The sequence below is a fragment of the Batrachochytrium dendrobatidis genome (assembly GCF_000203795.2).
Source record: "Batrachochytrium dendrobatidis JAM81 unplaced genomic scaffold BATDEscaffold_3, whole genome shotgun sequence".
Lineage (NCBI taxonomy): Eukaryota > Fungi > Chytridiomycota > Chytridiomycetes > Rhizophydiales > Batrachochytrium > Batrachochytrium dendrobatidis.
This window is the reverse complement of record NW_006281101.1, coordinates 549860-561100: the sequence shown is the minus strand read 5'-3', so window position 1 is coordinate 561100 and position 11241 is coordinate 549860. Positions and strand designations below refer to the sequence as shown.

At 40.7% G+C, this 11241-nt stretch overlaps 5 protein-coding genes across 5 annotated transcripts; 3 read left to right on the top strand and 2 right to left on the bottom strand.

The window, feature by feature from the left end:
• Nucleotides 1-197: 197 nt before the first annotated feature.
• Nucleotides 198-827, top strand: BATDEDRAFT_23375 (uncharacterized protein; the record flags this gene model as incomplete). Its single annotated transcript, XM_006677203.1, has 2 exons — nt 198-456; nt 529-827. 2 exons carry the CDS (start codon nt 198-200, stop codon nt 825-827), a joined length of 558 nt encoding a protein of 185 aa, XP_006677266.1.
• A 242-nt stretch (nt 828-1069) lies between these two features.
• BATDEDRAFT_87139 (uncharacterized protein) lies at nt 1070-2988 on the top strand (the record flags this gene model as incomplete). Its single annotated transcript, XM_006677569.1, has 5 exons — nt 1070-1778; nt 1890-2200; nt 2297-2486; nt 2576-2707; nt 2807-2988. The coding sequence occupies 5 exons, from the start codon at nt 1070-1072 to the stop codon at nt 2986-2988; spliced, it is 1524 nt and encodes a 507-aa protein (XP_006677632.1).
• A 337-nt stretch (nt 2989-3325) lies between these two features.
• Nucleotides 3326-3934, bottom strand: BATDEDRAFT_87240 (uncharacterized protein; the record flags this gene model as incomplete). Its single annotated transcript, XM_006677456.1, has 1 exon — nt 3326-3934. One exon carries the CDS (start codon nt 3932-3934, stop codon nt 3326-3328), a length of 609 nt encoding a protein of 202 aa, XP_006677519.1.
• A 142-nt stretch (nt 3935-4076) lies between these two features.
• Nucleotides 4077-7601, bottom strand: BATDEDRAFT_10278 (uncharacterized protein; the record flags this gene model as incomplete). The annotated part of the gene is made up of 6 exons (XM_006677099.1): nt 4077-5176; nt 5216-6493; nt 6562-6637; nt 6722-6788; nt 6870-7084; nt 7425-7601. The coding sequence occupies 6 exons, from the start codon at nt 7599-7601 to the stop codon at nt 4077-4079; spliced, it is 2913 nt and encodes a 970-aa protein (XP_006677162.1).
• A 313-nt stretch (nt 7602-7914) lies between these two features.
• Nucleotides 7915-9461, top strand: BATDEDRAFT_86819 (uncharacterized protein). Its single transcript, XM_006677568.1, has 6 exons — nt 7915-8052; nt 8113-8374; nt 8449-8684; nt 8774-8942; nt 9047-9195; nt 9254-9461. The coding sequence occupies exons 1-6, from the start codon at nt 7982-7984 to the stop codon at nt 9402-9404; spliced, it is 1038 nt and encodes a 345-aa protein (XP_006677631.1). The 5' UTR covers nt 7915-7981; the 3' UTR covers nt 9405-9461.
• The last annotated feature ends 1780 nt before the right edge of the window (nt 9462-11241 follow it).

The following is an 11241-nucleotide window of genomic DNA, read 5'->3' as shown; positions in this document are numbered from 1 at the left end:
AAGAGATGAAAATAAGCAAAATTCAAATTAGTTTGTATCGTATGATGGACGCTGTCTTGAAGTCGATTTCTAATAGAAGAACAAGTATTTTGATTCCAAAGCAAGATAATACAAAAATGCTACAAAAATATTGCATTTACAAGTACGGCTATAAAACGTGAATTTGTCGGTTTAACTCGACATCGTTTTGGTAATAAATGCCACAGAATCGGCAGGATATGCAGTGGCCATCACAAACAGCAACACAGACTTATCCATTAAACCATCATCAACGATTTCACAAGAAACTGCAGCAGCCAAGTAATGTGATCCAATCCTACACACGAAGGAGAGTGGTTGATCCAGACATAAAGTTGCCAGAAACTCTGTATATCCCTCAATGTCTTTCATCTGGCATGATGCCATCTGCCATATCCATTTCCGATACAAAAGAGGTTCGAGCTACAGATAATACAGGTACATGGTGGCATTAGAGAGAAAGCTGCGGTTATATTGACATGTCACTAACCCTACCAGACAATTCTATAGATAGCAATGCATCTCTAGTCAAAAAGGCGGATAAAAAAACACAATCTATAGCAGCAGCCAATGCTCGGTTGCATAGTCATTATCTCACCAATTCAGAGCCAGTATCCGAACCAGTATCTGAATCAGTCTCAATCGCAAGTACATCTGTCAGGACATTTGTTACAACAAAACCAGTGTCATCATTAAATAAGCAGCCAACAATTGTCAAGCATGTAATAGGACCAGGAGTTAGTATTCCAGACGCAGTTAAAGCTGTCAAGAGCCAGCAGAAAGTTTTGTTTGGAATGGCTGTAAGTTGATTGAGATCTGCATATCAACATTGTGGTAAATAATAAGCTTTAATCTAAATAATATTGCAGAGAGTTCAAGCAAGACTGGACAAGCAATTGCAGTGATTGGCATTCATTATCTGGAGATGTGCATTGAATGTTTTATTACAGCCAGCGTCCCTGCTGTTCCTTGACTCCCCTATTCATAATCTCGCTTTCTCGTCACGCAAGCCAACTTGAACTTTACCTGCATCAGCCCCATCTTCATACCAATGTCATCTACTACAGAAACGACCAATTCGCTGGTGGAGCATACCACTGAACTACAACCAGAATTCACCTCACAGAAACCATCTTCAGTATTGCCCATTCAGCTGGATTCCAATTTGCAGCCATCGCCCTTGGAAGCAACGCAAATGGCCACTCCACTCATTCCTGCAGTCATTGTCGAGCAACCTACTTTCATTCCTGCAGCTATTCAGGAAGTAGTCGTCACTCCAACCATTTCAGCTCCAATACATCAACAGTCACAATTAAATAGCTTTGTTGGCTCGTCAGCCTTGGCATCTCCATCTAAAAATGACAAACGTCCTCGTCCTTTTTCCATCTCAAGTCGCTATTTGTCGCATTCGCTTAAAGGAAATCATATCCACCGACATTCGCCTCGCTCTGCGTCAGCATCATTGGCCATCACTCCATTTAAATGCGATGATGATGTAAATAACACTGTCCATATTGCACGCTCTTCAAATGATAATCTCTCTCGCTCAATGCTTATGAAGGACTTGCACAAGCCAAATCATGAGCAATTAGTCTCACAAGGCTTATCGCATAAGAATGATGAATATGCATCTACTGTTACAAAACTTAATCTACCTTTTTTAGTCTTGAGCAACAATTTATTTTTCTCAGGCGAGGGATTTGAGCCAACATTGTTTAACAAATGGTATCGAAAAAACGGATGGTATCGTCCGTTTCACGGTTAGTGTTTAAAATTGATCCACTATATGTGTCTGGATAATGTAATTCTTGACCTATTTTGAATCTGACTTGACCATTATATCAAAAACTCGTTTAATCCTCTTTATATAGCAAAATTTATTCTTCATATCGTTGTATGGATTTTTGAAGTTTCTGTCTATTTTCTTTATATATTAAAGTTTGTTCAGTTGTTTTCACTACGACACATCTTGTACGGAGTTTCAGGAGCATTGGTATTGGCACAATTGGCATGCACAATCATTACAATTTCATTGGATCCACAAGATTCTAAAGTCAAGCAAGCGCATGTTCCTCGTAACATTAATTATATCAAGCTAACAGGTGTACCTGTGATTGATGCTGATACGCGCTATTGCCAAATCTGCCAGGTTCGTGTTGGTTTTCAGACTAAACATTGCAAGGTACAGTTGTGTAATGAAGCGCAATGTTTTAGAAAATCACTTGGTTTGCTGCCCATTCTGTTGTTTTAATCTATTTTATATATGAAACACTACCAGCCGTGCAACAAGTGCATTGGTGTGTATGACCATCACTGTGACTATCTGTCTACATGCATTGGCAAACGCAACTACCGAGTGTTTTATGTGACAGCATTACTTGGGACGCTTGCTACATGGTTGATGTCAGGCGTGTCTATTTATGTCTTTGTGCAGTATTTTGTCAATCAAAGTGGATTTTCAAACGCAGGTATGAGATATTCGACAGGTTTCTAGATTTTACTTTGAAACAAGTATTTCATACTGAATTTCAAAAATGTTTTAATTGTATTGTAATAGTTTTTGAAGTCTATCAGCATAATACCAATTCGGACATGAATATTGCCATGACGGTCCTTTGTATATATATGGCAAGTATCATTGCATGCACTTGTGCAGCTACAGGTCTATTTGTGTTTCATACTCGAATCAGTAAGTTTATAGTCGAGGTTATATATGATTTGACGAGCGTAGACGGGCAAGCATACTATTCTAACATACTGTCTTGTGTTTTGCCATGGATTCAACTAGGTTATATTGGAATAACAACAGTAGGGTATATTGAAAGTAGATCGGCTCGGGGACCAGATTTATGGCACATTAGTACCAAAAAGTTTAAAGAATCACAGCAGATTGCTCAAGAGTTTTCTGAGCCACATGACATGGTAGAGCATGAATCATTTAATAATCCATGGCATCATCCTCCCGTATAAAATGCATAGTGGATGACTATGAGATTCAAAGTGTAATTACATTTGTATTCTAACCAATATCCAAATCACAGTCGTATTGGCATAAAGTGAAGCACCGAATAAGAGTGTCTATAATAAACAGCCAGTTTCATATAATGGTCGTTGTGTTTATTGAAGAATGCCTATCAAGTGAATCTATAGTAAGAAAGCAGCAACTATTTAGCCATTGTCTATTCTGGAATAATGACTGCAAGATAATGGTTTATTTTCATGAATATGCTGTAAAAGAAACTGAAATGTGCAATGCATTTCACTCGTGAAATCTGTGATATTGCAAGATTCTTTATTGACATGTGGTTCAGTAGACACCATTCCTTTCTCGATGTATTTGCAACTGTGGCTTAACATGAAAAGTCTTTCTGGGAGATTCCAGTTCAACCATGTCTTCATAGTCATGAATGGGATCTGCTCCTACCTCTGCATTAGTCTTGCGAGAAGATACTTTTGGTACAAGATCCGATGCTGTAGAGTGTGAGGCTTTTCTAATGGCATCAACAATTTTGGCTGTAGTGGTAGACCAAAACACATTTGCATCAGCGCTTTGCTGTGATTGGGCCAGTGCATGCAATGTTTCATAGCAAGAGTCACTTTCATCGTCATCGCTTAACATCAGAATAGCCGAGAATGCTCCTCGTTGCGATCTTATACAAGTAGACACTACATCCAGTGATGATTCGGGAGAGGATGAATGGTATGATTCTTTCTCCCATTGTGTTCTGCTATCTGGGTCATTGTGGACCGTTGGAACTGCGACAAAAGACTGCCGTCTCGTGTGTGAAAAACTGCATAACACAGTTGCTGCATTGATTTGGGATGCACTCTCGGCTCCCGAAACAGGAGTGAGACATTGATCACTGTGATGGGTTTCTTGGGTAATCAGAGGCGCTATGTTAACAAATGAATGCATCAAGTTTAATTTGTCTGGAAAGTTCGGACAACTCTGAACAAGATTATTTGGACAATTTCAAATTTCATTTCATTTTAGATATCGTCGTCCGCAAGGAAATCGCCATATTGCCATAGATTAATCTTATAATAAATATTAGTTACTACATAGTTGTTAAAGCATTAAGCAAACCACTCACCCTTTCTTGCTTGGCTATATCTTGAGCTGCAACAATTTGCTCAAGAACACTGGTATCGACAGCAGTGTTGTTTAAACTCATAGCAGCCAAGGATCCACCTACAGATTTATGTTTTGCTCGACGTTCCATCTCGATCTTGCGTGTCCAGTTGCGACTAACGTATGCGAGCCCTTCGCGCACAAGCTGCTCATTCACTGACCAGACTCTTCCGTCTCCATTAGCCGGATTCTTTACTTGTTCAAGATCATACACAACAAGGTTAAGCACTACTGATCCCGTTTTTGTTCCTGCAGCTGGTGTTCCTGTACTACGACCCACAATCTGCGCTGCAAGTTTCTTCCCCTCTGTTAAATCCCTCAGCATCGCAAAAGCCTCTTCCGAAAACTCTGCTCCTGCTTCAATAGTTGCAGTGGCAAGAAAAGCAGATTGATCTGCAGCAACACCTGGAAGCTGCACATAGGCTAGCTGTGCCTCGACAGCTTGAGGCTTTAAAATAGATGTTCCAAATTGTGCAGGTAAACCCCTCAGCCGACTTCCAGGAACGGTTTCTGAATTTCCATAGTCAATATACACGATTGTATATGAGTTGGCACCATTAAGTTTGCACACGCGTGCACGATACCAACATTTATCAACTGTAAATTGAGCCGAACAATAGTCACCCGCTTTGAGTGCAAATGGAGCAATAGCTTGCTGACCTGCAGTGGAATGATACTGAGAAAATTTCACCATAAGCTGCTCTAGTTTAATGAGATCAGACCCTTGAACTTGGATATGCAATAATCCAGTATCAGCAGAAATGTTGCTGACAAAAATCTCGCGCATGTCCGATGTACCCAATGAACCCGACTGCTGGTTTGAAACCCCACCAGTAAGATCATTCGATTCTTGTCTATTTTCATCGACAAATTCGCTTGCTGGATCATAGTCTGTCCATATATTTAACCGAGCATTTTTGGCCTCAATTTCAGCATCATATAGTTGATTGGTATAATGACTCTGAGATGCCGAGTAATCATGCACAGTTGCAAGTCCATTCTCCAATAGCGCAACCGCGAGATTAACTTGGGTTGAAGCCGCATCGACTGCACCGTGATGTAGACTGTTGGCAGGCTTGAAAAAAACAGTTCCAATAAATCCTCCAACCTTGTCTACACCTTCAAATTCTAGGTCTACTTCGCGCTGCATAACTAAACGTGAAACGAATTCAGCAGCTTCTGCTCCAAATGGCTCGGATTTTTCATTGGCATTGCGAGCATATTTAGGAGCACGAATACCACTCAGAACCATAACCAAACGGCAACTCTGTGCAGGGACAGTTATACGTAGTCTGGACCCACTCGAAACGTGCTCAACGATGCCTGTCAAACGGTTGGAGCGTTGAAGAAAAGGCAAGTACTGTCGAGATTTGGCAGCATTCTCTGATGCGTCAATAATACGATGAACAGGCGGCTCTTTGGTGGAGTGCATACCTTTGGATCCGCTAACAGATTTCTCCTCTGCTTGAACAAGTTTATCATAATCCGATGATCTCGAGTTGTCATCTTTACGGTGCTTAATTACAGTAGCAAGTCCACGAGACACCAATGTTTCACCAATGTTGGTTCCATTGGCAAGGGTGATGGTTGCACATTCGCGCTGTTCGTATTCGCCTTCGGAAGCTTTGATGTAGTCAATACGCACCTGAACTTTATTTCCCACCAATCTCGAGCGTAAAAATTCCTGTGCATCATGACTGTATCCAACCTCAAAGCCAGCATCGTTCTTGGCTCGCTTGGGTCCACGGATTGAAGCAAGCTGAAGTTTTCGATCTTTACCAGGTGTGGCTACAGGCTCAACCATAATCAAATCTGCACCAATGATTTTTGTCACAATGGCATCATACTCGTTACCCAAAACGCAGCTAGCTCCTTTTCCACCCTGTGCATCGTCCGTAGTTTTGACAAACGAGTGCCAGACACGCAATCGTCTTTGTCTGGCCTTTTCTTCGGCAGCCTTGTATGCTGCAATGTGGCCTTGTCCACTTACAACAGACAAATTCCATCCAATAATTTTGGCAAACCCTTCAGAGAGTAATGCTTCGGCAATATTTCCTGCAGGAAATTTGATTGAGCCAACAAATGAGGCAGACGGGCCTGTTCCAGAAAAGCTTTCAAGAACCACATGAATATCTTTTTGAAGTAAACGCGACTCCACAAAGTATTTGGCTTCTTCTGAATAGGGTTCAATGATGTCTTCTTGGTTGGGAATATCTTTACGTAGGGTGGGACATTTGATACCAGAAAGAGACAATGTAATGTGTTGGTAGATATTGCCTTGATCCTTGGGAAGAATCAATAGAACGCGGAATGTGGATCCATCACGAACCTGCTCAAGAACAGCTATATAGATTGCAAAGTCATTTCACATGCATAGTTTAACAAAACAAACAGGACGCACAGTAAGTTACCTGGAATAGGCTGTTTTTTGAGGTCGTCAATGATTGAACGAGTTTCACCAGTATATGTATGATACACCTTACGAATCTATTTATAAACAGTAAAAAGTAAATAGTCTATCACCACTTTCAGTATTTTCCTTTTGGTAATGGATTCAACAAAATCAAATACTTGCTTCAGATTTTTCAGCCCAGATTCCCTTTTTAGCTTCTTGCGCTTCTTTCTCCAGTTCAGCGAGCTCTAGCTGCTCACTAATACATTCAAAAACTCAAAGTTGAACAAACAGCTCTGTTTCTATATAGTTTCTGGAATAACTTACTCTGTAGGTGCGTGTTTTCCATCGCGCATGCGGATCTTGGCCCAGCCCTCCTTCACCAACAATTTTGCCACATTTGTTTCTCCGTCGACAGGAACACGTAGGATCAAAGTACCAAAGCTGCGATTGTTACTAGTGGTGGTATATTCGGTCTTGTAAGCAACATCTTTTCCTACAACTAGACGTCGAAGATACTCGCGAGCTTCAAATGCAAATGGCTATAGATTGAAACAAGTGTATTTTTAAAGTTGGTAAGATCGTTTATATCAATATGCAGTCCATGGGGTTGGAAAAGATCAAGAGTACTCTGGGTTGATATCGCAAAGGATACCGAAATGAATTGGGAACAGACCAAGAATGATCTTGAACTATCCTCACTATAGTGGTTTAATAGAGATCAGATGAGCTGTTTCACTTGACAAAGTGATCATGATGATAGAAATGACGGCCTATTCACCAGTATCCATTAACTAGCCAATGCATCGATCTACCATTACTATAAAGAACCCTGTCTAACAATACAACCACATTATAACCAAAACAATACTAGCATCACACCTCCTCCTTCTCAGGTTCCTTGCTGGAACCAAGGCGGGGAGCGACCAGATGCGACAGGGAAAAGACCAATTCAGGAGGAGGACCACCGACAGGTTTACCCCTAAGAACGACAGTGTCAGCAGAGATGACATTTTTGACCATTGAGCGGCCCGAAGCAGATAGTTGTTGAGATGTCATTGACCTAGATGATGTTATAGTTTGTGAGAGTAGAAATCGGGAAACGAAAAGCAGATGAATGACAGAAGTTGACAGTGTTGGCTTGGCTGCTCATGAATCATCTTGCCAAGACTTTGTCTTGGATTCCTAATGTAAATGCATTCATAGTTGATATGCAGTAGACGATCGTGGTTTGCTTGAAGATTAGCTGTTTCGTAGATCCAAACTGTTTATTTCTCAATTGAAATGGTTTCATTCTATAATAGTTTCTCAAAACCAAATAAGCAATCAGATTTCTACATTCTGTTGCCATTGTATTTGCTCGATATTTCCATATTGGCTGATTCATCAGAATTAGATAAACTGTTTCTATTGATTCTCGATAGTGGTCAAGCGCAGTCATGGAGAAACATGTGCTGGATAGAGATGATGCTGTTAGAGGAACCAATGAAGATGCTCTGACAAGCAAACAGTAAGAAACCAATGCGTACTTTGAGTAATGTTCTTGATAAACTAACTTGCACCATTCAAGCTCAGCAGTAACAGCTGGATATCTTCAAGATCCATATATCAAGGCATTTCTTAAACGAGGATCAAAAAGAGCACCCATTATCAACAGGGGAACATATGCTCGCACTGCTGGTTTAGATATCCTCATCAAGCAGTTTTTAACCGCTACCATCCCATTGCAGGATGCCACAGGGTCAGAAATACCTGGATCTGGCACTCGTCCAATGGATAAACAGATCATTTCTCTTGGTGCTGGATCCGATACTCGATTTTTTAATTTCAAGGTGATACTGAAGTCGATCATACCAAGCAGATTGAATAGTATGATTGTAACTTGCCCAATTTCGTATTCTTTTAGGCTGATGGAATCAACCCAAGACGGTATATTGAGATAGACTATCCACAGATCACTGCAAAAAAAGCACATGCAATTGTCCGAGATAAAAATACTAGACTCGTCATTGGAGAAGATTCATATAAAGTGTTGGGTGGTGGAGTAGAGCTGGTTGCGGACTCGTACTGGCTGATTCCTGGTGATTTACGTGATTTTACATGTATTCTACCCAAGCTCGTTTCCATGGGACTCGATACAACGTAATGATTGCTTTCAAATCTGCGTTTTATGAATTAGCTTGGTCCAATATATGCTTTCTAGTCTAATGGTTTGGTTCAACTCTATATAGATTACCAACATTGATACTGTCAGAATGCGTGCTGATCTACCTCGATCCAATCGTATCTCACTCAATTCTGACCACCATGGCATCAAGTTTTACTACGGCAGTGGTTGCTACATATGAACAGATTCTTCCCAATGATGCTTTTGGAATAACAATGCTTAATAATCTCAAGGTACTCGGGTGATTTCTATCCTGAAATTTAGCAACATTGAAGAATGTATGCTGCTTTAAAAGTATTTACAAACCTAATTCAATCATACATGTTTCAACTACCAGACCCGAAATATCACTCTACCCGGAATACATGATTGCCAGACTCTGGAGCATCAGATATCTCGCTACATTGAATGTGGATGGACAACCTCACGGGCAATCAATCTCAATACTGTTTGGGACAAGTGTATTTCTGACTCGGAAAAGCTTCGGTAAGCCATTACATCTGAAAGCTTTAATCAAACATGACGGTACTAACCAATAGTCTAGTGTATCCAAATTAGAAATTTTTGATGAGATTGAGGAATGGCAACTCCTTTCGATGCACTACTGTATATCGTGGGCAGTCAAACTTGGACACGCTAATGACGACATGGCGCAAACATACGTTGACAAATTGTGGTTTAAATATGAACATTAACGTTGATGGCGACTTGCAGTTTGGTGGAAATACAAATAAATGTTGGTTTCACTGGAATGTGCTATGATGATCTTGTGGTTTTATTACTGGAATCTATAGTAGTGAACATACCGAGTTTGTACACTCCATTTAATTGAAAGTGATCAAGTATTTCCGACTTGTCGAAGCCCAACCCAGTTGTACTCTGACTGTTTAAAGCTGGATATAACTACTGAGTTGAAATTTAGTATCAAGTTGATGCTTTAGAAAGTTTGTAGCCGAATACAATCTGATTTGTATTGATTCTTTCCCATCTCTCCACTCAAATATACAATTATATAGTCATTTCAATTAGTATGCATATAGTTTATTCGTCAAACTGCAAACCTCATTGAATCATTCACATTCTAAATCCAACACATCAATAATTTATCTTCTCAAAGTCTGCTGAAATGATTCAATCCAATCTGCCGCAACTTGATTCGTATCTGCACATAACAACATGGACCGCTTTGCCAAAACTATTTTAAAGCAATGTATATGCCTATGTGCACCACGGGGTGGATCAACAGCCAAAACATCCAAAATAGATGCAAGCGATATAATTCGCAATACTTCATATTCCTACAGAAATAAACATGTCATTATTTTAACCGGTTTCAAATGTAGTTCAAATGTGAAATAAGCTTACCGAGCTATTTTTATAGCACGTTAAATGACCATTACGCAAAACAAACCAGCGTTGTTTCCATTGTCGAGGTAGACCACCGCCGAGTTTCAGCAAGTACCCCTGTCTCACGACTTGATCATTCGCCATTGCAACCAAAGCCGGTCGATACAGCTCTCTTTGTCTCATAGTCAAATGCTCTAGTGCATCCTTTGATCTAGATCCATTATTCTCTTCCTCATCATCTTCATAATCACTAAATGGCTGATGAGATCTGGCAGGATCATCTGAATGTGAGAGATTGAGATCAGAGATGCTGCGAATATTGCCAGGTCGTAGCACGCTTTGAGTGCGAGATGGAAACGATGTGGATGACGCGGCAGCAGCATACTCACCTATGCCAGAGGTTGATTTGAGATGATTAGATGGGGTGGGTATCTGTTCCGACACTGATTCACCAAGCATTGCTGCGCGCAAGCCAGCAGAAAGTTGTGATGGAGCAGACATGGACAATATATTGTTTTGATTGGCAATCGAGGAGTGTGTAGATACTCTAGTGGAGTCTATGTCCAGATGAACACTACTGGTATTGCTTGGTTCGCTTGTAATGATTGATTGGTACAAGTAATCTGAACTAGATTCTGACCAGCTTGGTTGGATAGAAAATGGAGCGGGTAATGAAGCATGTTGCGCATATGTGGATAGATTGCTATTATGACGACTAGGTTCATGAGTGTTGGGATTAACAGTATTTTCCAGATCGGATCTTTGTTCAGTTTCTGTGGATTCAGGAATCAATGGGGCGTCCAGATGTTGAAGCATGGGCTCATCGGCAGTGGGTATCCCAGTTAAAATCTGAGCAGGATTGGTATTGGCACCTACAAGAACTGATGATGGATTAGAGCCGATAGTGAGCACAGATTCAATGGTTGCAACGGACTCTAGAATAGATGGAGTATCTGATCTAGTTATTACAGGAGATCTTTGAGATGGTTCATCCAACGTGGTTCTATTCGTTCGAATTATTCCAGGAGTATTCTCTCTGTGCACCTGCGTAGATGGTCGTTGAGCAGGTAATGAAAACATGACTTGATGCGGGGTGGTTGATGTTGATGGATGTGACCCAGACACTCCTGAAAGTGCCAAGTCTGGTGTAGTAGTGGATGATCTTGCAGACCGATGTGCAGCCTT